General features: G+C 43.4%; 2 protein-coding genes, 1 long non-coding RNA gene and 1 pseudogene across 5 annotated transcripts; 1 reads left to right on the forward strand and 3 right to left on the reverse strand.

Moving 5' to 3' along the window:
- Positions 1 to 491: 491 nt before the first annotated feature.
- On the reverse strand, positions 492 to 1425 carry LOC119915370 (annotated as a pseudogene).
- Positions 1426 to 5299: 3874 nt separating this feature from the next.
- Positions 5300 to 24009, forward strand: LOC119915366 (procollagen-lysine,2-oxoglutarate 5-dioxygenase 1-like). 3 transcript variants are annotated; one of them, XM_038734888.1, is made up of 19 exons: positions 5300 to 5411; positions 6630 to 6721; positions 6893 to 7026; positions 8190 to 8353; positions 9581 to 9693; positions 10425 to 10488; positions 12440 to 12537; positions 12730 to 12831; positions 12924 to 13055; positions 14811 to 14932; positions 15019 to 15123; positions 15235 to 15360; positions 15892 to 16033; positions 16191 to 16304; positions 17240 to 17305; positions 17441 to 17545; positions 17724 to 17870; positions 19985 to 20110; positions 23747 to 24009. In XM_038734888.1, the coding sequence occupies exons 1-19, from the start codon at positions 5321 to 5323 to the stop codon at positions 23900 to 23902; spliced, it is 2199 nt and encodes a 732-aa protein (XP_038590816.1). In that variant the 5' UTR covers positions 5300 to 5320; the 3' UTR covers positions 23903 to 24009. The 3 variants fall into 3 exon arrangements, with proteins under 3 accessions (XP_038590816.1, XP_038590815.1, XP_038590817.1); XM_038734887.1 differs by lacking the exon at positions 19985 to 20110 and adding an exon at positions 20305 to 20430; XM_038734889.1 differs by lacking the exon at positions 19985 to 20110.
- LOC119915369 lies at positions 16531 to 17140 on the reverse strand. Its single transcript, XR_005446938.1, has 2 exons — positions 16851 to 17140; positions 16531 to 16749 (listed from the first exon to the last, which is right to left on the reverse strand). It is a non-coding gene; the product is annotated as an uncharacterized LOC119915369 (long non-coding RNA).
- Positions 24010 to 25428: 1419 nt separating the features above from the next.
- On the reverse strand, positions 25429 to 26253 carry LOC119915367 (targeting protein for Xklp2-like). The gene is made up of 2 exons (XM_038734890.1): positions 26177 to 26253; positions 25429 to 25673 (listed from the first exon to the last, which is right to left on the reverse strand). Exons 1-2 carry the CDS (start codon positions 26246 to 26248, stop codon positions 25506 to 25508), a joined length of 240 nt encoding a protein of 79 aa, XP_038590818.1. The 5' UTR covers positions 26249 to 26253; the 3' UTR covers positions 25429 to 25505.
- Between the last annotated feature and the right edge of the window lie 149 nt (positions 26254 to 26402).

The raw sequence follows: 26402 nt of genomic DNA on the forward strand, positions 1-26402 counted from the left end.
TTGAAAATATTTGTTATTGTTTTATTTACTCTTGAATACCCTTTATTATTTTGTCTTGTCAACGCTCTAACTCAGTCCCGCTGATCGCTTGTGGATTAAATTAATACATTTCACACCCGTCAGCTTTGTTGTTCTTGATCTGTACAACCCTCACAGACAGAGTGTGATTTTAGTTTTGACTTCTTGTTTAAATGAAAGTGTGAGTCTGTCACTCGGTTCACATCTGTCTGTTTGTGCACTATTTAGCAGAATATGCACACTTGTGCAACACCAGCGTCTCCACAGGCTGCACAGCGTGATCCACCATAAAGATCATTCAGTGTCACGGCCTCCAGAACAACAAATGAGTCTGGATCAAGGCTGCGTTAGGCCGGTGTGAGAGAGTCACCTTCAGCAGGTACAGGGTGTCCCTCTTATAGATTTCTGCATGGTCTTCCCTGTGTGTCGCATGTACAGGACTCTGATCTCCTAAAACCCAGTTTCTGGCTCACCTGAAATGAAGAGGTCCATCCAGGCCTTCTGGTGATCCGCACCAGCTCGTCCACGCTGGCCCTCAGCAGCTCCCCCAGCTCCTTCTTGGCTCCGTCTCTGAGGCTGCTGAAAGTCTCCTCCAGCTTGGAGACTCGATGGCTCCGAGGTCCCACCACGGACAGGATGTGTCTGGTGCTTGACTTAGCAGGGACCTGGCTCCTGCTGCCCAGCTTCTTGGTGACCACCACCACCAGCACCATGCGGTTATTCTCCACAGGGACCCTGCTCGAGCACAGAACCACGTCCCGGTCCTCCAGCTTCTCCACGATGGTGGAACTTGCTGCCGAAGGACAGGTTGTCAGAGGAGAGTCCAGGGAGGCGGGCCTGTCGGACGGGTTGTTGATTGGACCCGCTGCAGGTACACGTTGGGTCTGCTCCTGTGAGCGATGAACTCCTCTCTGATGGTGACACAGTCCCGGGTGGACTGCAGACCTGCAGGGAGGCGCAGCGAACCGACAGCACGGCCCCTTCCTGAACCACAACATGGCAGCCTGAGCTCGACTCGCTTCCTCCCTCCAGGACTCCGACCCTCGGAGATTATTCAGTCTGGTGGACCGGAGCCGACCCGGGCTGCTAGAGGACGCCACACAGTTTGTTCGCGTCAATGTCGATTAGAATGTGTCCGTTCCCCGAGACGAACGGGGATCCACCTGCTCCTGGGGCGTGCTTGTAGATCCCCTCTCCTCGTCCACCAGCGACCTCCACCTGTGGATCTCAGCCAGCAGGCACTGTCCGGCCGCCCGCCGGGCATGGCCGACGCCGAACAGCCTCCACCTGCGCTCCGCTCCCAAGTACCAGTAGAAGATGAGAAGACCAGGAGCCCGATCAGATCCGCCTGGCCCAGCTGCTGGACAACAAGCCCGGGAGCCCCTTCAGCCGCTGCTGGAGCCACATCCTTTCAGAGCCCGCCTAAGTCCGCGTCCAAGTCTGCCCGGGGTCAGGGGAACTTTTCAGGCTGTCACACCTGAAATGGTCCCGGGACCCAGCTGACAAACTGGCCCCGCTAGCTTCTGGCTAACTTAGCTTAGCTCCGGAGCTAGCGCTGCGGACGGAAGCTGTCGGAACCTGTAGTAACGTTAGTTTCTATCATCGTGGTTCCGGTCCGGTCCCTCAGGTGAGCTCTCCTGTCTCAGGGCATGTCGGGGTTCGTTTGTCTCCAGGTTAAAACACACCATCTTCTTCTCTAAGAACTCCGCAGCTGCTGTTGACTTCACACTTCTGGTTTGTCACAACTGTCGTAAAGTGAAACGACACACACCAACCGGCAATGTCGCAAATATACGACGCAGAAAAGCAGAAATGAAAACAACGTTGGCGAATAATGTGTAAAATATATAGATTTAAATACTTTCAATTATTAAATCACAAAGAAAAACATTTTTTTATTTTTTTTTTTAACAAATTAAAAATATACCTATAAACTTTTATTTTATTTTATTTGAAATGTGGACCGCATCAACGGCATCAAAGTGATTCAATAAAACTTTTTTTTTAAAACATTTACAAAAAGGAAAATTAAATATACAAAAAAAGCAGAATAAACCCTTTTGGCAGATGTTTTTTCAGTCACAGAACAAAATGTACAATAAATGTATAATTAAAATCTTGATAAAAGTATTTCTAACATCTTATTTAGTTGTTTTACTTGTCTGGTTTTCTGAAAATACCTAAAACAGGCTTTAATTGCTGTAAGAATTCCTCCTGCTCATAGTTCCAGTGTAAAGATGGGGGACAAAATCCACCATCCTCGTTTTAAAGTGTATCTGAAGCTGAAATGAGGCTTCAGCAGTCTGACTTAGACAGAACAAGTGGATATCTTCCAAAGTTACAACCTCTTAAGCACCAAATACATTCTCAGTGATAGTGACCCTCCACCAGAGATGGGCAACGATACAGTAACTTGTATATTCTTACAAAATACTCTTTAAATAAATGTATAAAATAAAATACTGCTGCCAGAAAAGGTATCAAGATAAAATACATCTATTTGGTATTTCAAAATACAGGAACATACATATGTAATAGTGGATATTCTGAATCTGTACAAAATGCCAGAATATTCAATGTTTATAATAAACACAAGGCTGTTTGAACCCCAGTGGAAGCAAGACAACAAAGCTGAATATTACTGTTTCTAAGCAAACTGTAATACAAAAATAATACTGAAACTAAACTCTTGTAAAGTCTGTAGAAACTTGCTTTCTGTCCAATGCAAACACAAGGCAGTTCTGACCCAAACAATACCACTAGCAGCCTATTTAGTTTCCTTTAAGAACAACAAACTTGAAATATGTCAAATACCAAATACTAGAAAGTATTTCAGATACGTAGTAAAACTGTCCATCACTGCAGCTCAGCAGGGAAAGAGGACAGAGCAGGAGTAGTACTGAACAGACTAGAGGATATCTGCTGATTGTCTGACTCTACTCTGAAAAAACATCCAAACTGTGTAAGCTATAGATGGCGGGTGAACAGAGCAGCCATCATTGTGTCTATTGATTTTATTTAATGTTAAAAGTGCAAGAACATTTACACTCAGCTGCCAGTTTGTACACCCAGGTGCACTCTTTCAGGATAGTTCTAATGTTCGGATTTAGTTTTAGAAAGTTGTTGATTCAGCTTCCTTGTGGAGATGCAGTTAGTGCTGGTGTTAAAAGGTATTTTTAATATTGACTCTATCCTAATCAGCAAGAATGAGGACACACTAAATCTCACATTCTCTTTTTCTTACAAGGTTTCTACCTTAGGATTCAAGGTCCCGTTCTAATCTCCATCTATACGCTTCCCCACAAACTCAAACATAATATTCAGTTCCACTGTTACGCCAATGACACAGCTCTATCTCCCAGTCAGACCTGCTGACCAAATAATTGTCATACAACAAACCATTGTCTTTGAAGAATTTATTAATAAAAAGAAATGACAGAGAAGTACTCTAACAAGCTGGTCCAGAGACCTGCCGAGCGCAGCTTCGAGTGTCTGGCCCAGAGCAAAGAGATGCATAATCATAGGTTTCTATGTTTTGGAGGAACAGCAAGAAAGGAAAACATTAAAACAATCTCACAGCTCTGACCTAAACCCTACATATGAGAGATTACTATAATGAGTATAATGATTGGAAAAGGTTAAAGATAATATATATATATGTTATATTGTGTGTGTGTGTGTGTGTGTGTTTTTTAGATGTTTATGTTTTCAGCCACACGTAAAGAAAGTTGTTCAGGTTTGTTTTAATCATTTGAGAAATAAAGCTGAGGTTAAGTCTTTTATTTCAGCCACAGATCTGGAAAAACTTATCCAGGCTTTTATGTCCCGCACCTCGACTGCTGTAACTCAGTTGTACCTGTCTTAGTCAGAAACCAGTTCATCGCCTACAGTTAGTCCAGAAGGCTGCAGTTGTCAGCATCTTTCTTTAAGATTGATTTTAAAATAATAATCTAATTACTTTTAAGGCCAGACATGTGCTGGTCCTTCTCTACATCTCTGAGCTATGAGCCGGGACGCAGACTGAGATCCCATGGTAACTATTCCAAGGTAAATTTAAGGGGATAGGACCCTTGCTGTCTAGACCCCTAGAGTCTTGAACAGCCTATTATAAGTCAATTACAAACATGCTTTCACTGTGTGATGTGTAATTATTGTTTCCTTTGTTTGTATATTGACTTGTTTACAGTTTATATATTCATTGTTGTACTGATGTTTATTCAACTTGTTTATGTTTTCCATTGATTGAAGTAAAGCAGTTTGTGATTGGAAGGTGCTGAACAAATAATGCTATTATTTATTATTACTGTAATAAGCTATGTACATGTTACAATGACTGAATGAAAACAAAGACACACTTGTGCAGGGAGGCCAGGCTACGTGCAGGGGCTCATGTCCACAGAACAGCTGGCTCAGCCTTTTCTTTTTTTCACCCGGGTGGAGGTGGCGGCGCACATTCATGCAGTTTAACTCACCAGCCTCCAACATTACCACATCTGCATTATTAAAAACCAGCGCGCAGAAAAACTACAGCTTCACTGCGATTATCCTGCTGCCGACCTGCACACAGGTGGGCTGCCTACGGGGAGAGAGGGGGACTGAGGGTGAGACAGACTGAGGGTGGGGGGAGACAGAGAAGGACCATTCCGCCATTTCCGTCCCCTGGGTAATGTGCATAAAAATGCATGAAAATGAACTTTAAGAAATATACAGAGAAGTGGACAAAAGATCCAAATCAGCGACGAAGAAAACCAAGAACTCAATGGGAACTGTAATGAAAATTTCCCCAACTGCATTTTCCTTCTTATCTTTATTTATATCAACCGTTTTTTGTTTGTTTCCTTTTGTTTTGGTGCTGTGTACTGCCTTGTTAGCACGACTGAGTCCATGTACAAGTAAAAGATGGATAACAATTACAAATTTAAGAGGCAAAAAAATGAACTTCAAAACACATTTTATTATTAAACTATTATTATGAAGTATCCTTCACATTAAGCTAACTGCAAAAGCAAGATTAAAACAACAAATTAGCTAGAACACTGAAAAATAGCATTTGTTACCTGTCCCCACTCACTGAGCCTACGTGAACCATGAAATAAGATTCAAATCCTGCAGAAATGTGAGTGCTGAATCTTATATAGACCGAGAAACAGACTGGGAGAGAGCTTTTCTATACAGTCTGGGGGGGGGGGAGTGGGCGGTGCTGGCGGAGTCCCATGAAGTCCTCCTCCTTCCTCCTCGGGCTCAGTCGGCTCTCACCGTGAACACAGTGACTCGGGGAAGGATCTAACTTTAACTCTGCAAAATGAAACTTTCGTGGTCGCTTCTGTTCCCGGGACTTTTAGTCTGCGCACTTTTCCTCCTGACAAACTGTGAGGAGCAGCGGATCCCCGAAGGTGAGTGAGGGACGGAGCGTCTCTGCACAGCGTGTTATCTAACTCACACATGCTGGGACGTTAAATGGTAATAATGGCGTTAATAAAGTTCCACTGTCTCAGTATAGGAAAACCGCTAACTCGGATAAACAACCTGTGGTCTGAACCGTCCGGTAGGACTTGCCACCACAGTGAGAAACTGAAAATAACAGTCCAGTTAGAGAAGCTGAGATTTTCCAGACTTGGCTTGCTGCATGCCGAATACTCATTTACACCTCGCTAAAGACATCCACTACTCTATTCTGTAACTTGCACGTTTCTTTTCCCATTAAAACACGCTGCTAAGAAGAAATGCAGGAGTTTAACTTTAGGTTCTGTGCGGGAGAGGGGGAGCTGCACGTAGCTCGGTGCTCGGGAGGGCGCTGACGTGGACGGAGCTGCTCACACCGACATGTTAGCGGTGGATGGGCTGTAGGTGAGCTGCAGGGACGTGCAGAGAGGGGATGGTGTTCAGTCAAGTCTGGTATGGACCTATAAAGAGACTTTATGTCTGTCTGGACGAGTTTGAATATATATTTCTCCTCAGTTTGCTCACAGTCTCAAACATCCTCCCTAATAGAAGACTTCCTAAGAAAGAGTTTGTGGTTGGTGCAGGGTCCCTCAATAAGCTTCTAAAAAAGCCTGAAATGGGACAGGATGAAGAGGAAACTACAATAAAGACACTTGATACAGAAAACCCAGAAACCAGATTTATTGAAACCTGCCGAAACCGAGATTTATTTTATGGGAATAAGACTCTGGACTAAATGAATGGGGGCAGCTTTGACCTATTTTTCTTGAAATGCAACAATGAACAAGTCTGTAGTATCACAAGAGTAGATTGGCTCTGTGATAGAAGATAACACTGACTTATCAAAGAGCGAGAAGTGTGATGAGTTATTATGGCCAAAATATTGTATTATATAGTTTGTCCCAGCAGTTAATAACTTATTACAACACGGCAGTTATTACCAGCACAGGAAGAGCAAAAATATTTTTATTATTTTAGTAAATACTTCATGTGATGGTGCACGGTAATAGATGAAGAATAAAAGCTCATACTTTTACTTCACTGTTCGTCTCCCATTATGCACAATCGAGACAAACATCGCAGAAGCTGTCAGGTGTGGCAGAACTTCTTGCTTCACGCGAATGGAAGATCTATGGTGTCATCTTTCTGAATTCCTCTATGTCTGCCAGGGAAACTTCTAGTCATGACGGTTGCAACCAAGGAGACCGATGGCTTCAGGCGTTTCATGGGGTCAGCCAAACACTTTAACTACACTGTCAAGGTAGGAACCCCTGAGTTCCCCTCCTTCTGTCTGGCTACGAAAAGCTGGGTCCTACTTTTCCCTCTAATGCAGTCATAGTTCTTAATTATGTCACTGAAATAAGCCACAATAAACATAAGCATCTTTCAGGTCTTCAGACTGCAGTGACTGGATGTGAGTGTGTGTTTTAAGGTCCTAGGTCGGGGTCAGAAATGGAAAGGAGGCGACTACATGTCAGCCCCGGGAGGAGGTCAGAAAGTACGACTCCTTAAAGCGGCTCTGGAGGAGTTTAAGGACGAGGACCAAATCATCCTCTTTATTGACAGGTAGGGTGTCTTCAGATTCAAATCTGCTCCTGTCAAACGGTGTTTAAAGGAGTACATGTGTTTTTTAATTGGTTTCCATTCATGAACTTGTCAGTTTTGCCTTGAACAACTTTAACTTAAGTGTGGGGAAGAATACTCAAAAAACATACTCAGTGAATATGTTATATCTGATGTTTTGGTGGGTCAAATGTCTTCACCTCTGTAGTTGTTAGTATATCAGACAGACTGGTGCTTTATGGGAGTTTTAGTAAAAATGCCCTGAACATGCTGAAACAAACACACTGTTATGATTTGTGGTGTGGAGAAGGTTTTTGGACCCAAATGCAGGACGCTGAGTGGAGCAGGTACAGTTCAAAAAGGTTTATTAACAAACTTAAGGTGAGCACACTTACAATGAGTGGCTGAGTCCAGGAAATCCAAAATAAACACAGTCCAAGCAAACAAGGTAATCCAACTGAAAATCCAGAAACATAAGTAATCCAAAAACTGCAGAAACAACAGGGTACAGGCAGGGAATGAAGAGCTATAACCACAACATGAGACAGAGCATCTACACACTACAATGACCGGACAGATACTGAAGGGAAACAGCAAACATTTAACCAGGGAGTAACGAGACAGGCAGCCAGAGAGACAGCAGGGGAACATACATAACACAGGTTACTGGACACTAAACACAGGCCATATCAGAACAATATGTAACAGATCAGAATAACAACCTAAGTCAGACACAATCAGACAGATCACAAATAAACTACAAACAGGGAAAACAGACTGAAGCTAGGATTAAACATAAAGACATTAACTAAGTCACAGAACCGGGAACTAAGATAAGAGACAAAACAGATACTAAGTAAACGAGACCATGAGACTGAATAAAACAACAAGGCTACACAGAGAAACACAGAACCAAAACCAGACTTAAACAGGATGGGCAAAACAGTAGAACACCAGACATGGAACCAAAACAAGACCAGAATCCTTAACTCATAACACACTGAAATCCAGAGAGAGTGTGATGTTTTTAACACAACCACCAGCAACTTAGCTCTCCAAGAAAGCATGCTGGCATCGTATAAAGGCAACCCCTTCATTTGTTCTAACTGTGTCTCAGGCTTCACGCGCCAGTAAAGTTTTCTGTTTTCACTCCCTGTGTGACGCAGCTACGATGTGGTTTTCGCCTCGGGTCCCAAAGAGCTACTCAAGAAGTTCCAGCAGGCCAGACACAAGGTGGTGTTCTCCTCTGAAAGCCTGATCTGGCCTGACAGACACCTGGAGGACAAGCACCCTCACGTCAGGGAGGGCAACAGATTCCTGGGCTCAGGGGGTATGTGGGTCACACAGCTTTGTACCTGAATTAGTCCCGTCAGAATCAGAATCAGAGCTTTACTGCAAAGTAGTATTTACCACGTCGGAGGAATTTGCTTTAGTGATTAGGTGCTAGCATACAGCATAAATAAATAAATGTAAACACATATAAATGTGGAATTAACACATGTGCAAGTTATAAAAGAATAATAGATCTATGTGTACAAACAATGTGGATGTGAATGTGCATTACAAGACCAACCGAAGGCAGAGTTCAGCTGAAGGAACCGTCTGAGGAGTGATGTCTTTATGAGTGGGTCATTGTTGTGTTTGTTGTAATATGGACGGGGGCTACAGCACACAGGGTCCCCCTGGTAATGGTCTCACACTGTTCCACTGAGCTGCAGGTGGCGCTAAAGTGCTAGGAAACACAACAGTGTGCAAAGGCAGTGAAGAAGAAGCTGGTAAATATGCAGGATATACAGTCAGATAGTTACATTTCACTGTGTATTTAAGATAAATCTGAGGAAAGACTTGACCTCCAGGGTGCAGACACTCAGTGAGGAACTCCACACAAGGGCGTCACTTTGTGTTGAAAAGTGGTGTTTTGAAGAAATAGGAAATGCTGAAATAAATGAGCGGGAGTCTGCTAATCCTCCCCCAGAAAATTGGTGCATTAACACTTAATTTCCTGCATTCTGGAGACATTTCTGCTCCAGTTTACAGTGGAAATGTCTTTATATAAAGAGAAACAAAAAAATCAGCTGGCAGGTGAAATGATTAAATATAAAAATATAACAGAATATAATGCAGCAATAAGCTGCTTGTTTTTTTTTAGCTTAAGTAAGCACATTTGTTTCTTCTATAAATTGCACTGAATGTTTTCTTATTGTGCAAACTATTTTTCAGAACATTTTTAACAAATGATTTAGCCATGTCAAACTGCGTCTCCAGTGTAAAGAGTCCTATGACTTCACAGAGCGACTTTAACTGGAACACCGCCGTGAAAATCTTAGCGTCCAGTTCTCCAGCTGAAATCTCTGAGTTTGAGATATCTGGAAACACTGACGATGTTTAAATGAAGTAGCACACATATTTAGCCAGTTCATTTAACTACATATGGTATCATAAAATCTCACAAGTGACTTTACAAGACGACGTTCTGCTTACACAGAAACTGTGTTATACTTTAACAGCCTTGTTTTATACATGAATATGAAATGAAATTATTTGTTTCCTCCCCCAGGTCTGATGGGCTACCTCCCCAACATCAAGGCGATGGTTGCTGATTGGACTGGAGAAGATGGTGACAGCGATCAGCTGTTCTTCACCAAGATTTACATTGATCCAGTAAAACGAGTGAGATTTATTACGCTGCAGTGATCTCTTTAAGGATCTGTGCTTCATTAAATACTTTACTAAATAATTTTTAACAATGTTATATCATTTCTCTGGGATATTTTATTATGTACCATAAAAGTCCAGAAAAAAACAGCTTTTATTTTTTATTCGCATGGTTTAATATTATTATTTTAAATCTGCTTTGATGGAAACATGATTTCTTGGTACCTTCAGGGTAATGTACATGTTGAGAAACACTGCTTTTATTCTATTTCCTGTTACTTTATTGAGCTGCTGCCAGTGGTTTACAGATGTTTCATATTAAAGCCCTTCCAGTAGCTCAGTGGGCATTATCGCCCCTGTTCCTGGCAGGCTTTTAATTTGAAACATCTGCAGGAAGTGTTGAGTTTTATTGACGAAAGTTTTACAGTAAACAAACCAAAAAATGAAACAGCAGCGTACACGTGTTTGTTTAGCAGAGTGCTGAGAAACAACATTATACAGAGTTTACTGTGGGACATAAATGCAGCTTGTGTTGGTGTGTGTGTGTGCTGGTGTGTGTGTGTGTGCTGGTGTGTGTTGGTGTGTGTTGATGTGTTGGTGTGTGTTGGTGTGTGTTGGTGTGTTGGTGTGTGTTGGTGTGTGTTGGTGTGTTGGTGTGTGTTGGTGTGTGATGTGTTGGTGTGTGTGGTGTGTGTTGGTGTGTTGTGCTGGCTTTTTTTACCAGTTTGTGTGCTTCCGTGTTTCAGAAATCCATAAATATCACACTGGACAGCAAATGCAGATTGTTCCAGAACCTCCACGGAGCCCTCGGTGAGTACCTTCAGCCTCTGAGTCCAGCCACTGAAGTTTATGAAGCAGAGACACACACAGTAAGAAATAATAGGTTCATAAGGCTCAGAAGCTCTGGGAGTTTACACATTGTTCAGAATAAGTTTCTGATGTTTGGACCGAGAGGACAGCCAGCTCGGTGTCGATTCATTCTCTCCTTTAAATGTCACAGTAACTGCTGAAATCACTGCAGTGGTCCTTTGTGGCTCTGTTTTTAGAGCACTGGGTTTGAATCCCACTGAGGTCACATAAATCTGAACAAGCAAAACAACAACAACAATACATACATGTATATTAAACACATAGTGATAGTAAAAGCTATTTTAACAATAGAGAAATAAATCTTAAAGTTCTGCAGGTACTTTGTATGAACATGATGTGAAACATGTTCCAGATGTTTTGTTGTTGCTCAGTCAGTGTCAGATGTTTCTACAAGTCGTGTGCAGCCACATGAAGCGCCGCAGTTTAACCTGATCACAGTTTTCACAGTGAACTCGCTGTTTTTCAGCAGATGAATGAAGACAAAGTTCAGTGTGCTTCACTGGTTCTGTTCTGACAGTATGAAGCATTTGAAGTGAACGTTTGATTGTTGTGGTCAGTTTGAGTGAACACGGGCTCTCAGCGGCGGCGGCGGTGGTGTGATGAGAGTCCAGCTGGGCCGCACCGACACAATCTAACATTGTAATAAACAGAGCTTGGAGATCCACTGAAATGCAGCCTCGAAGGTCCAGAAAAAGATAATGTTTAAGTTCTTTCATGATATTATGATACAATATCTTCAACTCTATTCTGTATATTGCTGTTATCAGTGTTATTGGTAGTTTGGGTTTGGGATAGTGGTTTGGGTGTACAGTCCTGTAGACAGTCTCGTCGTCACAGCTCTCTCTCTGGCTCCTGGCTGTGTTTGTGTCTCTGTCTGATCAATAATCTGGTTAATGTACCGCTGATGCATCAGCACACTGAGGGGTCTCAGAGCCGAGGGGTCTCAGAGGTTTGCAGCTGCAGTGATTTGTGCACGTTTAGACGTGAGCTGAACTCTCAGCTGTGTTTTTCCCTCTGAGGAAGGAATTTCTGGCTCGTCTGCAAGGCGGTGTGACAGAGCTCACATAGACAACAGGAAGAGTCTTCCTGCCCCCACAGATCCTCTCTGTAAGCTTTTCTGTTAGATGCCCCCCCCCCCCCTCCAATTTGTCAAGTGTAGAAGAAGAATGAGAAGAAGAAGAAGTGAGAGTAGAAAGCTCTGGAAGTTAAGAGCCTGGTGTGAAAGTAGAAACATTTGTTAAATATTGACAGTAGCAGCACATGTTGGGAGGTCCAAACGTTTACACTACTGATCACTTTTTACTCAGTAAATCAATCTTTTTTGTGTGTAGCACTTTTCATACAACAGCAATGTAACTCGAAGTGCTTCCCACTGTAGAAACAAAGCCAAAAAAAAAAGACAATAATGTCACCTCCACACACACACACACACACACACACACACACACACACACACACACATATACAGATTTAAAGTCAAAGACAATAAAAACATGAGGTGAGGAAACTAAACTCAGAGGAAGAGGAAGGTATTAAAAGAAAAGTAAAACAAAAGATAAATATATATATATAATAATAAATAATAAAACAATGTATCAGTAAAACAGACTGAAATGTGATTACATAGATGAATAAATAAATGAATGAATTAACAGATTAATAAAATAAACACACACATTTATTAAGGACTAAACACCCAGTGAGCACGATCGTGGTAAAAGTAATGATGGTCTAACAACTAGATATGGACACGCCTTGAGTTCATGAACACGAGACACCTGATTTGATATTTTACTAAAATCTACTGTTAATCAAATGATTAGAAGCCACGTGACTCACTGTGAAGGCAGATTGAAGAATACCCGTTACCTGTGTGTGTGTGTGTTTCCAGACGAGGTGGTGCTGAAGTTTGAGGACGGACGTGTACGAGCGAGGAACGTGCTGTACGATACGCTGCCTGTCGTCATCCATGGGAACGGACCAACCAAGGTACGGACCTGTCAGAGCAAACCAACCAATAAGTGACATCCTTTCATCTGACACTGCACGGCGTATCACAGTGACATCACCAGACATAAATCTTGTGTTAGTGCAGAAAGGACAGACTTCCTCATGTCTCATGTCTTCTCAGCCACGTTCTTCTTCGTGAGCCGACTGAGTCGTGACTTGTTTGTCTTCCAGCTCCAGATCAACTACCTGGGTAACTACATCCCCAACACCTGGACGTTTGAGAGCGGCTGCACAGTATGTCACGAGGACCTCCGCCCGCTCACAGCTCTTAAGGTCTGATGACAGTTTAATCAATAACCGTCGATGTTGGTTCCTGAATAGGAGTAGTAAGGAAGTTCTCCTCCTGGATGCTTCTTTTCCAACAGGAGAGCGAGTACCCGCTGGTGCTGATCGGCATCTTCATCCAGCAGCCCACGCCCTTCGTCTCAGTGTTCTTTGAACGTCTGCTGAAGCTCCAGTATCCCAAGAACAGGCTCAAACTCTTCATTTACAACCAGGTAACAAACTGTAGAGGAATTTTAAAAAGGATGAATGGGAGAAGAGAAGGAAACCAGGCACATCTCATAGACATAATGCATCTCTAGCCCCTTACCCCGATCCTTACCTGATTCAGACCTGAAGCCTAAAACCAAGTCTTGACGCTCAATCAGCCCTTTAAACTAGTGGGCTCCAGCATTTTGGCCCCTATTCTTTAGACTCCAATGCTACGTCATATTGGAATCTATTACTGTCCATAAGTTGTACTCTAATCTGTGGAGCCAGTAAGTTCTTGTAAGACTCAAGATTCCCAGAGAACACTGATATCTGCTCGCCTGACGCCTGAGCTGCTATCTCTATCTGATCAGCCTAACTGTCGTCTCCCTAACAAGGACAGAGAAATAACTAGAGCTGGAAGATCAGTGAACACTTCAGCTAACTCTAAGCTACACCTCTTACCTTTCCGTTAAATCAAGCCCCCTAAGAATATCCTTTAACACACACACACAGTGATTTGATTTTCATGCAGACAGGAAGTGGCGTGACATTTCAGTATGCACTTTCACTAAAAACTTTTTTTTTTAAAGAAATTTGGCTGAAACTCAGTTCAGCTGACTGACTCCATGGCAACATAATTTATTTATTTCAGGTTTATTAAACAATACACACTAATAATACATAAATAAATGTACAGGTGGTAATATGTCACACCTAAAAAGGATTAAAATAGTACATGCAGATTAAGATACAATAAAAATGAAAAAACTGAACTAAAAATTGACCGAACCAACATAGAAACAAGAACAGTGGGTCAATATCAACATCAACGCCAGCACACACCTACACACACAAGCCGAACTGTCAGACCATATAATAAACATGGTACAATAACGACATACATTTTTGGACATGCACAAAAAACAATAGCGGTTTAACCTCTCTAAACAGAAATGAGCCAGATTACCTCATAGGCCACAGGCAGGACAGAAAAGACAAGATAGCAGCAAGATGTAGTGTCTAGATTTAATGTTGACAGTGCTGACGACCACTTGGCACAACCCAAAGCATGATGGGAACTGTAGTGCCAACACGCAGGCTAGTTTTGTCTGTAATTAAAGAAAACCTTTAGGAGCACGTTAACTTCTTTAGTTCTGTATTCTGACAGAACATCTGCACGGTTCTCACGTCTCTGTAACACTCACTATGAAAGTATGCAAACGAAAAAACACCTTCAGACCTCCCTCCAAAGCACATTTTCCTGGCGGTGAGTGCCGATCATTTCATTTGGACTGAATAAAATGATTGACTGTGCTGATTACAGTCCTGCGGATTTGTTTTCTTTTTTGAGCATTTGATTTATTGATTGCTGTCGGGACGTAAAGAGAATTTCAACAACGAAAACAAAAAATGCATCTGAAATAAATTGTCTACCCCTGCTTGAGTTTCGCTCCTGTATGCCTCCTGATCATGATCATGTTATTTGACCCCACGGACATCTCGACAATTGAGTCAAGACTGGTCAAGGTCCTGAGGTGTTTTCTGTTTCTGTCTGGGAAAGAAAGAAAGACAGGGAAATATCTCTCCCATAACTCTTTATCTCTAAACTCTCTCACACATTTAGGCTTCTCTAAGTGAACTCCTTTTGAGATCTAATGTAATATTTTTTCACTTCCATTCACTGAGCCTCCCCTGAAACAGGCCCACCTCCCACTTTGGGAATCTCTGCTGTAGTTAACCGTAATATCTGCAGTGACCCGGGTCTCTTTTCCCTGCAGGAAGTTCACCACGAGCCTCAGGTCAGCTCCTTCCTGAAGGATCATGGGAGCCTCTATCAGGATGTGAAGTTCGTCGGACCAGAGGAGCAGATGGACGGAACCGCCTCCAGAAACCTGGGCTTGTGAGTTTCCTGTGAGCCGTGTCTGTCTGCTGGAACAGAGCGTGTGCCTGACCTGTTCTTCACCGAGTGTCTCTGCTTCCTCTCAGTGACATGTGCCGGAAGGACGGGGCCTGTGAATATTTCTTCAGCGTGGACATCGAAGTGGTTTTACAGAACGAGAACACACTCAAAATTCTCATTGAACAAAACCTGCAAGTATTTTTATCATAAATGAATTATGATTAATAACCCTGTGAGGTGCTGGGACTGCTGCGTGTCTGTAGCCATATAAATATACTAACACTCCTTTATCTGCTCCTCAGTCCGGTTGTGGCACCGATGATAACTCGATCTGGTCGCCTGTGGAGCAACTTCTGGGGAGCCCTCAGTGCTGAGGGCTACTACGCCAGATCAGAGGACTACGTGGACATAGTTCAAGGACGCAGAGTGTACGTTGCTAATACGTCGGTACCGTAAGACTTCAGAGGGATGTTTAGCAGTTAAAGGCGAGACAGAGACGCAGCCGCCCACACAGCTTTACACTGGTGGGGTGCACTAGTGTCTTTTAACAGCGGTGATCATTAATTATCAGTTATTCCAGAACAAATAAAAGTAAAGAGACGTGGGGTGGGGTGGGGGCAGTCACTATAATCAGCACTCTGACTTTCTCTTCTCCAATTCTTGTGTTTTTGGCCACTAAGCTACTGTCAGTTAGATTCAACACTTCCTGTGTTTGTATCAAACTAAAAGCCCACCCACGAGGCACACAGTGAACGTCTGTGCAGGAAAGTAGAAGCAAATGGAAAAAATCAGTGAATAAAAACAGCATTTGTGTTTACAGGACTCTGATGTTGTTCAGTTCTAATCAGCAGCATCAGAAAAGGTGGAGCTTCTTAATAAATACGATGAAACGGGTGAGACTGGGAGTCCCGTCTCTGGTCCTGGCGTTGGTTTGTGTCTCAGACTGTGTTGTTCTGCAGGGGTGTGTGGAATGTCCCGTACGTGTCCAGCGTGTACCTGGTGAAGGCCGGCCTCCTGCGATCAGAGCTCACGGACTACGAGCTTTTTACCTCTCACCTATTAGACCCCGACATGGCTTTCTGCTTCAGCCTTCGCAGCAAGGTCAGTATGAGACAACAGATAAGGGACAGCTGTTAGAAGCCACAGCATGTAAAGGAGAATTTCACTCAGTTTTGACTCAATCCTGCTGGAACTTTCCAGCCTAATGAAAAATGAAGTTTCTAATAATATGTGACCTGTGGTAAATCTTTTCTCGCAGGGGATCTTCATGCACGTCACAAACATGCACACCTTCGGTCGTATCCTGTCAACAGAAAACTATCAGAGCGGCCATCTTCATAATGACCTGTGGCAGATCTTTGAAAACCCAGTGGTGAGATATCAGTATCATATCAACATCAACTTGATATTAGTAGCTGTTGTAGTGATAGTGGTGGTGGTAGGTTATAATAAAATGTTAGTGAAAGCAGAAGTGTTTGTATAAAGAAGCTGGAGAGGCTGCAGTGAGACCTCACTGATCTAAAATAAGCACTACAGTTTTGTTAACATACACACAAACATGTTAAAAAAATGTTGAAAAAGTATTTCCTTCAAAAAGGTTTTCAGACAGATCAGTTTTCTTATTTATTGTTTCAAACTTCTTGTATTCCACATCATGAAGCCTGGATCCCACCGGGTGTGGCGGTGTCATGTTCAGCTGTGATTGCTTGTGATTCCACCAGACGAGTTCCAGAAGCAGCTCTCCGCGAGTCTATTTTGCATAAGCTGCATCAAGTAGCACAAAGCAGATGAACCCAGCAGGAAGTCCGACACAGAATCTGCACAGAGAATCTGGTCAATTTTCAAAATAAAACACCCTGTGCAGAATCCTGATCGTGAATCAACAATAAACATAATTAAAACAGACACAAAAAGAAACCTTTTCACTAAGTAGCTTAATTAACAAAAGCACCATGAATGATCAGAATATCCAAGTCAGTAACGTCTGGCTTCGCTCCTGAAATCCTTCCAAGTGGGATTTGAATCCGCGCAGAGGACAGAACAAAACCGTGTCGCAACCGTGGCTGGTGGAATCCAGCTGTTAGTTTGCTCCGTGATGTACCTGTACATGGTTAGGAGAAAATTATTTGGAAGCTGAAACCAAGCCTGAGCACATGATTATGCACGAGTCTTACTCTAAATTCAGGTTAATTTCTCTTTGTGGCTTCATGCAGACCAGACCTAGAACATCATCATGTAACTGCAGAAGCTGCTGTGGAGGCAGAACAACAAAAACAAACATGCTGTGTGTGTGTGTGTTTCTTTCAGGACTGGCAGGAGCGCTACATTCATGAGAACTACACTCGCATCATGAAGGACAAGCTGATTGAAACTGTGAGTTGGACATGCAGACACACTCAGTCGCTGCACCAACATTTTCAACTCCTGTGTCCTTTTGTGGTCCTTCTAAATATACTGAATGTATGTGTATAACTCAGTGGTTAAACACGTCTTCCTCTGCCCCCCCAGCCGTGTCCTGATGTGTACTGGTTCCCAGTTTTCACTGAGCTGGCTTGTGACCACATTGTTGAAGAAATGGAGCACTTTGGGAAGTGGTCAGGAGGACGTAATGAGGTATGTTAGCATACAGTGTTTGTTTGTCCTGCTTCTTTTGGTTTGCATCATCAGTAATAATAAGTAGCTGTTACTGTTATTTGACGGCATTGTACATGTGCACATCACGCAGCAGCCTGAAGAACTGATCAGTGATGTTTGTTGTTGATGTTTAATGAGCTTTTTTTCTGTTTGTCAGGACACTAGAATCCAGGGTGGCTATGAGAATGTCCCCACGGTCGACATCCACATGAATCAGATCAACTATGAAAAGGAGTGGCACAAATTCTTGCTGGAGTACGTGGCGCCCATTACAGAGAAAATGTATCCTGGTTACTACACCAAGGTAAGACTTGTGAACACGTCAAGTCCAAACCGTCGCTGCCACACATTCTGATGAGATGAAAATAAGTCACATAATGTCTCCCGGTGATTCATACTAACAGGGACATCATCTGAAGATTAAGAAGAAGTTTTGCTTCCTGAAGTTATGACTGCTATAAACTGACTGACTCATGTAACCTACTTTGTGTCCAGACATTACAGTCGTGCTTGTACTGCATTTCCCAGAGTGCACCTGTCAGTCCAGTAAAGTAGCAAAGTGGGAGGAGTTATTTTGGGCATCTAGGGTTTCAAAAGCAGAGGTTGTCCTGCTGTCTAAACTCAGTTCAGTTTGTGCTTATATAGCAACACTCATTCAGACCAAAATTTTAATCTTCGCGCCGCTTTCCTTGCGTGAGTTTCATTGCTGGACTACTCGAGTGTTCACACAATGCAATGATCTGTGATTACTACAGGTGTATGAACAAAAAGTAATGTTTGTTGTGATTTAGTTTCAATAAACGGATCAAACTGATGCAGAAATAACTACAACATGATGCAGATTTGTTAAACGTATGAATTCATGCTTTCTCAGGTCTGTCAGCAACATGGCAGGACAACGACTTTTAAAACGTTGGTTTTCTGAATGGAGTTTTGATCAACAGCTGGTATCAAGTAACAAGACACATATTGTCTGAACTTACCAGGTAGTTCTACTTCCTCATTTACTTTCTTCCAAGCAATGTCCAGTTTTGTCAGGTTTTTAGATAAATATGGGTGCCCCAGAGCTCTGAACAACAGTGGAACCAAAAACACACAGCAGCACGTTGTGTGAAGATAAATCGTTTTAATCCCCAGAGCGTCCTCTGCTACGCCTGACGCCGCCCCCCCCCTCGCTTCGCGTTTGGTCTGAAAGCACAGTTACACGGAGAGCATGTTACAATCTCTTAATGGTCGTTTGGAACAGGAGGACTGATTACACCAAGCAAAACCTGTACTGACACCCAAACTCGTCCTTTAATGTGAAACCCACTCTGCTGCTCTAGAAGCTCAAATCTTTCCTTTGGGTTAGCTGCTGCTGAACGTAACAACCCTGCCGTGGTGGCTGCTAACGCTAACTAGCCCACATCTTCTTCCAGGTGGTGTCTGAGTGTTTGAAGGGGGGGAAATGCTCAATATGCTCATGTATTCAAATAATGGATCCAAAGTTACTAATAAAGAGTGGAAACAAACTCTGAGTGGTGGAATTACCAGCTCACACCAGCAAATTCAACATAAGGTTCTTTTCCACAGCAGTGAAGTCTCCACTCTGCTGGTTTATACAGAAATACTGTTTACATGCTCTGTTTATCTCTGCTGAGATACTGTCAAAGATGCTCAACACTTCCTGCACTGTTCCAAATTAAAAGCCTACCAGCAGAGGGAGGAATTTTACGCCCTTGAGCCGCTGGAAAGCTTCCAATTTGAAACCTCGGACCAGGAAATTTTGTTTCACTGACAGTAGCTGAACAGTATCCCTGTTAGAAAAGAGAGCGGGCGGTGGAAGTGTACATCACACTGAATGTATCAGGACCAAAGGTAAGCCTGTAGGAAGTTATGAGTTTGCATCAACAGCAAGTTAAAACAGCAGCAGGCAGAATATTCTTCCAGAACAGGAGACATTGGGAACAAAGACCCATCTCTAACAGAAACCGGGGTCAAAGAAACGTCGGCTTCTTTCAGCTCTCCATGTCGATTTGAGATTTTATTTGAGAACTTCTTTAAGACGAGCAGACAGCTGAGTGGTCTCTGGGTACTGGACATGAACTGGACTTTGGAAAGTACAGATGCAATCTGGTGAAGTTTGTGAATGTTATTAAGAGAACGTTTAGTTTGTGGACAACAGCGGAGCTCTCCACAGAGGAGGAGTTACAGATGCATTCAGAGCTGGTTTGGGTCTGAACTTGAGATTTAGATATCATCAGCCTTTATAAACGTTTATGACTCAGTTAACAAGGTGATCTCTCTGAAATGTTTTATAAATCATCAGAGGCTTTGTCTTTGACGTTTTCTGGACTATAAGTGAGTAATGTATTGTAACATGAGAGGCAGACGCCCTCTCATCGCTGCTCTGCTGACCAACATGTCTTCTCTCATCAGTGTGCCACGCCCTTGAACTTTGTGGTGAGGTACAAACCTGACGAGCAGCCCCTGCTCGCCCCTCACCACGACGCCTCCACTTTCACTATTAACATAGCTCTGAACAGCAAAGGCGTTGACTACCAGGTAAATGAGGAGCAGGTGGTGGGAGCTACAGGACGTGACCCTGCAGCCATTTTCTCTCTCTCTGCTTCTCTGCTCCCTCTCTGGAAGTGACCCGGGCTGATGCTTGTCTGTCCTGAGCAGGAGCTGCGAGGGCGTACATGTGAACTTTTCTATGCGAATGCCTGCATGACTTCTCTCTGTCTGTGTGTTTGCAGGCTCACTTTGACTTGGCCTTTGTAGTTAGGTATAAGCCAGACGAGCAGCCGTTTCTGAGACCGCACCACGACGCCTCCACATTCACTATAAACATTGCACTCAATCACAGGGGCCTTGATTACCAGGTGAGTGTGTTTGGAGGTTGGTAGAAGCCTGACATTTCCAACACCGAACATAGAGTAATGCATGCAACTGTTTATATTAGAGATGGGGAAATCAACCTTAAATCAGACTTTACATTGTGCTGTTCAGATGATACCTGTTGGTAAAAACACTGGCAGCTGTTTCCATAAACTGGAAAGCGTCACATGAAACAGTTCCAGTTGTATTTGAGTAAGTAACGAGATGTTATGTGGGTCCTACTGAGAGTTTGTGCAGGTTTTAACATGTCTGACTCGGTGGCTCAGTGTCAGCGTCCTGTCATGTTCAGGAGAGACTGGCTCACTTTTACTCCGTAAAACTCAAAAAGAAAAAGAAAAGAAGCGATATAAACATAAACATTTTTAAGGTGGATTTTCCCCACCACACAGAGAACATACCACACATCTTTTATTTCATGGGTCAGTCATTTCCTGGAGAGAACAAAGAAACCATACAGACAAGGAAAAGACAAGAACATATTTATTCTCTATGCATTTATTATCACAAGCTTTATTGGCAGTTTTCCATGTGTTTCCATTATTTTACTGTGGACGTCTTTCCAGGAAACTTTACAGACTCAGTGAAAAAACATTGAATGTTTTGGACCACAGAGAGACGTCCAGCTGCAGACATTAGTGTCCACATGAAGAGCGTAGATAAACAACGCTGTGTTTTCATAAAGCACGGTGCTGAAGTCAGGGTCGGATCACATTCCCAGCATGTACATCTACATCCTGCTGTTTCCTCGTGTGTCCTCTCTGTGTTTGTGAGTCTGTCTTCTTTGCATGACACAGAAAGCTGGAGCCTTGTTTTCATGGTAGCATCCATGTTGTCTCCCTGCATCCTCCACAGACCAGACTAAACAATCACCTGTTAGTCCACAGTGTTAATGGTTTATGCTGAATATATATAAGTATATCATCTCTATAATGTCTATATAATGTAGTATATATATAATAATATATATATATATATAATGTCTGTCACGTGTTCAGCTGTTGTGATTTTATGTGATCTTTAAAGGACAGTATATATCATATTTGATCACTGATAATATTCACTGATGACTATAAGCCATTAACCACAAATACACAAAATAAAGTCTCAAAATAATAGAATAACACTGCATGAATTAATAAAAGCAGATCAATTGCAGTGTAATATCTGTTTCCTCAGCATCAGCTGTCTTTTTAAAACTAATATTATTTTCATTCACTAATTTTTTGCTGTTGCTTCCACTTAAAGCTGCAATTTGTGGAAGTCAACTCGGGTTTTTCACAATAAAAGCCTACAAGGAAAGAGGGGGATTACGCCTACTGAGGTGCTTGAAGGTTTTTAATGTGAAATGTCTGTGCAGGAAGTGAAAGCAGTTTAACGGTGAGTGGAAGTGATTAGTGAAAGAGGACGTGTTCTGGGCACAGAGCTGATTGTGACATTAGTGCTGTGGAAGTAAACTTTATACTGAAATGATCAAGACAGCAGGTGAACACGAGTTATCTTCTGCCATCTCTAATATAAGCCGGCTTCATATGAGCAAAAAACAGCCTTTAAACTTTAAAGATTAAACTTTTTATCGAGATAACATTTTTGGCAATACCGTCCAGCCCTATCTAGTTGTAAGATCCTTAATTTGGTCATGGTCATGTTTCAGTCCAGGTTATGCAGCAGTTTTATAAGTTCCTGCAGTGGAAAAGGAAGTTAACTTGCTTGTGAACCTCCTCTAACCTCAGCTTTATACACTGCTCAAAAAAATAAAGGGAACACTAAAATACACATCCTAGATCTGAATGAATGAAATAATCTCATGAAATACTCCTTTCTTTACATAGTTGAATGTGCTGAAAACAAAATCACACAAAAATTATCAATGGAAATCAAATTTATCAACCCATGGAGGTCTGGATTTGGAGTCACACTCAAAATCAAAGTGGAAAACCACACTACAGGCCGATCCAACTTTGATGTAATGTACATCCTACAACGCCTGGGCGTGCTCCTGATGAGGTGGCAGATGGTCTCCTGAGGGATCTCCTCCCAGACCTGGAATAAAGCATCCGCCAACTCCTGGACAGTCTGTGGTGCAACATGGCGTTGGTGGATGGAGCGAGACATGATGTCCCAGATGTGCTCAATTGGATTCAGGTCTGGGGAACAGGCGGGCCGGTCCATAGCATCAATGCCTTCCTCTTGCAGGAACTGCTGACACACTCCAGCCACATGAGGTCTAGCATTGCCTTGCATTAGGAGGAACCCAGGGCCAACCGCACCAGCATATGGTCTCACAAGGGGTCTGAGGATCTCATCTCGGTACCTAATGGCAGTCAGGCTAGCTCTGGCGAGCACACGGAGGGCTGTGCGGCCCCCCAAAGAAATGCCACCCCACACCATTACTGACCCACCGCCGAACCGGTCATGCTGGAGGATGTTGCAGGCAGCAGAACGTTCTCCACGGCGTCTCCAGACTCTGTCACGTGTGTCACACGTGCTCAGTGTGAACCTGCTTTCATCTGTGAAGAGCACAGGGCGCCAGTGGCAAATTTACCAATCTTGGTGTTCTCTGGCAAATGCCAAACGTCCTGCACGGTGTTGGGCTGTAAGCACAACCCCCACCTGTGGACGTCGGGCCCTCGTACCACCCTCTTGGAGTCTGTTTCTGACCGTTTGAGCAGACACATGCACATTTGTGGCCTGCTGGAGGTCAGTTTGCAGGGCTCTGGCAGTGCTCCTCCTGCTCCTCCTTGCACAAAGGCGGAGGTAGCGGTCCTGCTGCTGGGTTCTTGCCCTCCTACGGCCTCCTCCACGTCCTGATGTACTGGCCTGTCTCCTGGTAGCGCCTCCATGCTCTGGACACTACGCTGACAGACACAGCAAACCTTCTTGCCACAGCTCGCATTGATGTGCCATCCTGGATGAGCTGCACTACCTGAACCACTTGTGTGGGTTGTAGACTCCGTCTCATGCTACCACTAGAGTGAAAGCACCGCCAGCATTCAAAAGTGACCAAAACATCAGCCAGGAAGCATAGGAACTGAGAAGTGGTCTGTGGTCACCACCTGCAGAACCACTCCACACCTGTTATCTATTCCATTTGCACAACAGCATGTGAAATTGATTGTCAATCAGTGTTGCTTCCTAAGTGGACAGTTTGATTTCACAGGAGTGTGATTGACTTGGAGTTACATTGTGATGTACAAGTGTTCCCTTTATTTTTTTGAGCAGTGTAAATGTGGGATGACAGGAAACATGGCTGAATCGAGCAGTCCTTCAGGAGTCCGATGGTAATGTGTGTTGTGTTTTCAGGGTGGTGGATGCAGGTTTCTTCGCTACGACTGCTCCATTCAGTCTCCTCGGAAAGGCTGGGCCCTCATGCACCCGGGCCGCCTCACCCACTACCACGAAGGCCTGCCGGTCACCAGTGGTGTCCGGTACATCGCCGTGTCCTTTGTGGATCCCTGAACTCCCAAAGACCGCATGCATCACCGACTTCTCCAGACCAACCAGGACACCCTGATCCTGCAGTGTCACAGCTGCTCGCTAGCTTTTCCTCTTTTCATCACTACATCTGTTCTTGTTCTTTTCATCCCCCTCTTTGCTTGTTTTAATGTCCAAAATGATTTTGTTTCTGTCTCACTGAAAGAATTACCTGCAGTGTGAAACATGAACACAGGTGCTCAGTGGAAGAACATGTGTTGGAGGAGAACTTGGTCCAAAGTAACACCTAACATGTTTAAAAGTGTTTGTGACCAGCAAACAGGCACCATAAGTTTCTCTAAGAAAATGGACGTGTTACTTTTGCAGGAAGCAAGGTCGGCCCAATACAATGTCGTGGCGAGCTGCGACAGCTGAGCGAAAGGAGACAGGGCGTCAAAGTCTCGTGTCCCATCAGGGGCAAGTTAAGTAAATTACTTTAGACCCAGTTCTCATTTAAATTCTGGAATAATGTTTTCCTCTTCCTGATGTGAATATGATGTCACCTGGATGTAGCAGTGTTCAGGCCGTGTACAAACGTCACCTCAGAGGTCACAGCTGTCTGATCACCAGCTGTAGGAGAAAAGGATGCCTGCCACCAGCTTCGGTGGTGCAGCTGCTGATCCATGTTTGGTTCTGGTCGGTCTGGAGTGTATGGTGTGGATCAATAATGCCTTGAGCTGGACTTCTCTCAGGAAACCACCAGTCCAGCATAAACTCTTCCTTCTTACATGTTGTATTTTTACTTCAGTTTCTGCTGTTCTCCAACTCTCTCTAAAGCCTGCTAACACTTATTTATTTTTTGTACATTTGACAGAAAGCAACACTCCCAGATTTATCTTGCATCTGCAATATAACTGCTATATAAATTTGTGAGATTCCATGTTGGAATCTGGGCTCACGGATTGGTCAGTTTGTAAAAGTGTAACATGCTCAGTTTCTGTCACTGCGCTTCAAACACAACCTGAATAAAACAGAACCCAACTGAAGAGCATCTGAACACTGGTTTAACGTCTTCATCTGACAATAATGGCCATAAAGATTAGTCTTACAAGCAACTGAACAACTGACATGTGATCACTACTGAACTCCTAATATTTGAATTGTATAAAACTGCCTATTTGACTTAGAAACTGCAGCATTCCTACAACTTTACTTACAATTCCTACAGAGTTTAGACCAATTCCATGTGGTGTGGGCCCAAGGCCGGCTGACTACTGGTCCAACGTATTTGAAATCCAAGTATAGAGAAAAACTAATTTGTGATCAACTCAATTGACGACAGACTGAACCTGGAGCCTGCAGATTAACCACAAATGGTTTCTCATCAGAACACAAGTTTGAGTTTTCCAAGTTTAAAAAGGTGCCTTTAAATAAACGTCCACCATTGTTAGGAAGATTTAAAAACTTTATTTTAAAAGTAAAAAGTTCTTAGTAAAAGTTATTATAAAGAGTAGGAGAAAGAATATACACATGGGGTTAAAATCTAAAGCTCAACATGGAACAGACAGTCATTTCAAATACAAGACAATCTATTTACATCTTTACAGCCAGTTTCCTCTCCACCGGCTGAAGGAGGACACAGTTCATGTCAGGGTTGCTGCCGAAAAATAGTAAACGGCAGGTTCCTAGAGAGCGGGCTGAGCCATCTACAGTCTGAAGCGGTCGGAGAAGTTGGGTGAGTGGGGGATGGTGAGAGGAACTTCACTCTTTTGACTGCAACAGGTTTGTAGTGCCTGATGGGCTGAGCCTTGTGAACCTGCAGGAGGAGAAGATGTCAGACTTTACCTCAGGCTGCAGACTCAACAAGCCTGCAGAGTCCACTCTGCCTCACCATATAGTTAGTCTGAAATCTTAAAGAGCAATTATACTCGCACCATAACTACTAACAGTCATCACACACTAATCTACGTGGCACCTGACAGATAAAACCAGCAGAAGCTGCTTATTTAAAGAGACTGTTTAAAGACCTGTCAGAAATAAACTGAGCAGATTGGAAGGTGAGGCCAATCGCAGGCTCTCACTCCGATTAAATGTTACACCGAGGGAGAGCTAGAGCAGCAGTTAGTCATCGAGGTATACCCTTATACCAGTTATGAGTTCACGGCTCATTGTGATGTGAGAACTGTGGCTATGAATGGGACAGGAGGGCACTTTCTGGATCAGGAATGAAGCAGTTCGTGCAGCATTGAGCAGCAGTCAGTGGTTAAATATTCAAACTGACTAACTCAGTCATGAATCTCCTTTTCAAAATAAAGTTACCTGTTCCTGCCGCAGTCTGGCGATCTCCTCTTCTCCTTCTGCACCTCCTCCCGTCTCTGCTGCTCCCATCATCGCCTGAGAGCCTCCTTCTCGCTGGCCAGCTGCTCTAACTCCTGCCGCTCCCGGGCACGGCGCTCCGTCGACAGCTCGAAGGCCTCACCACTGTAGAAGGAGGAATGCCTTCTGAGTGCAGTGGCAGACGGTGAAAACAGAATAGTGAGTGACA

Source organism: Micropterus salmoides, unplaced genomic scaffold, assembly GCF_014851395.1.
Source record: "Micropterus salmoides isolate LMB-PRFRI ecotype aquatic unplaced genomic scaffold, ASM1485139v1 Ms_hic_scaffold_2092, whole genome shotgun sequence".
Taxonomy (NCBI): Eukaryota; Metazoa; Chordata; class Actinopteri; order Centrarchiformes; family Centrarchidae; genus Micropterus; species Micropterus salmoides.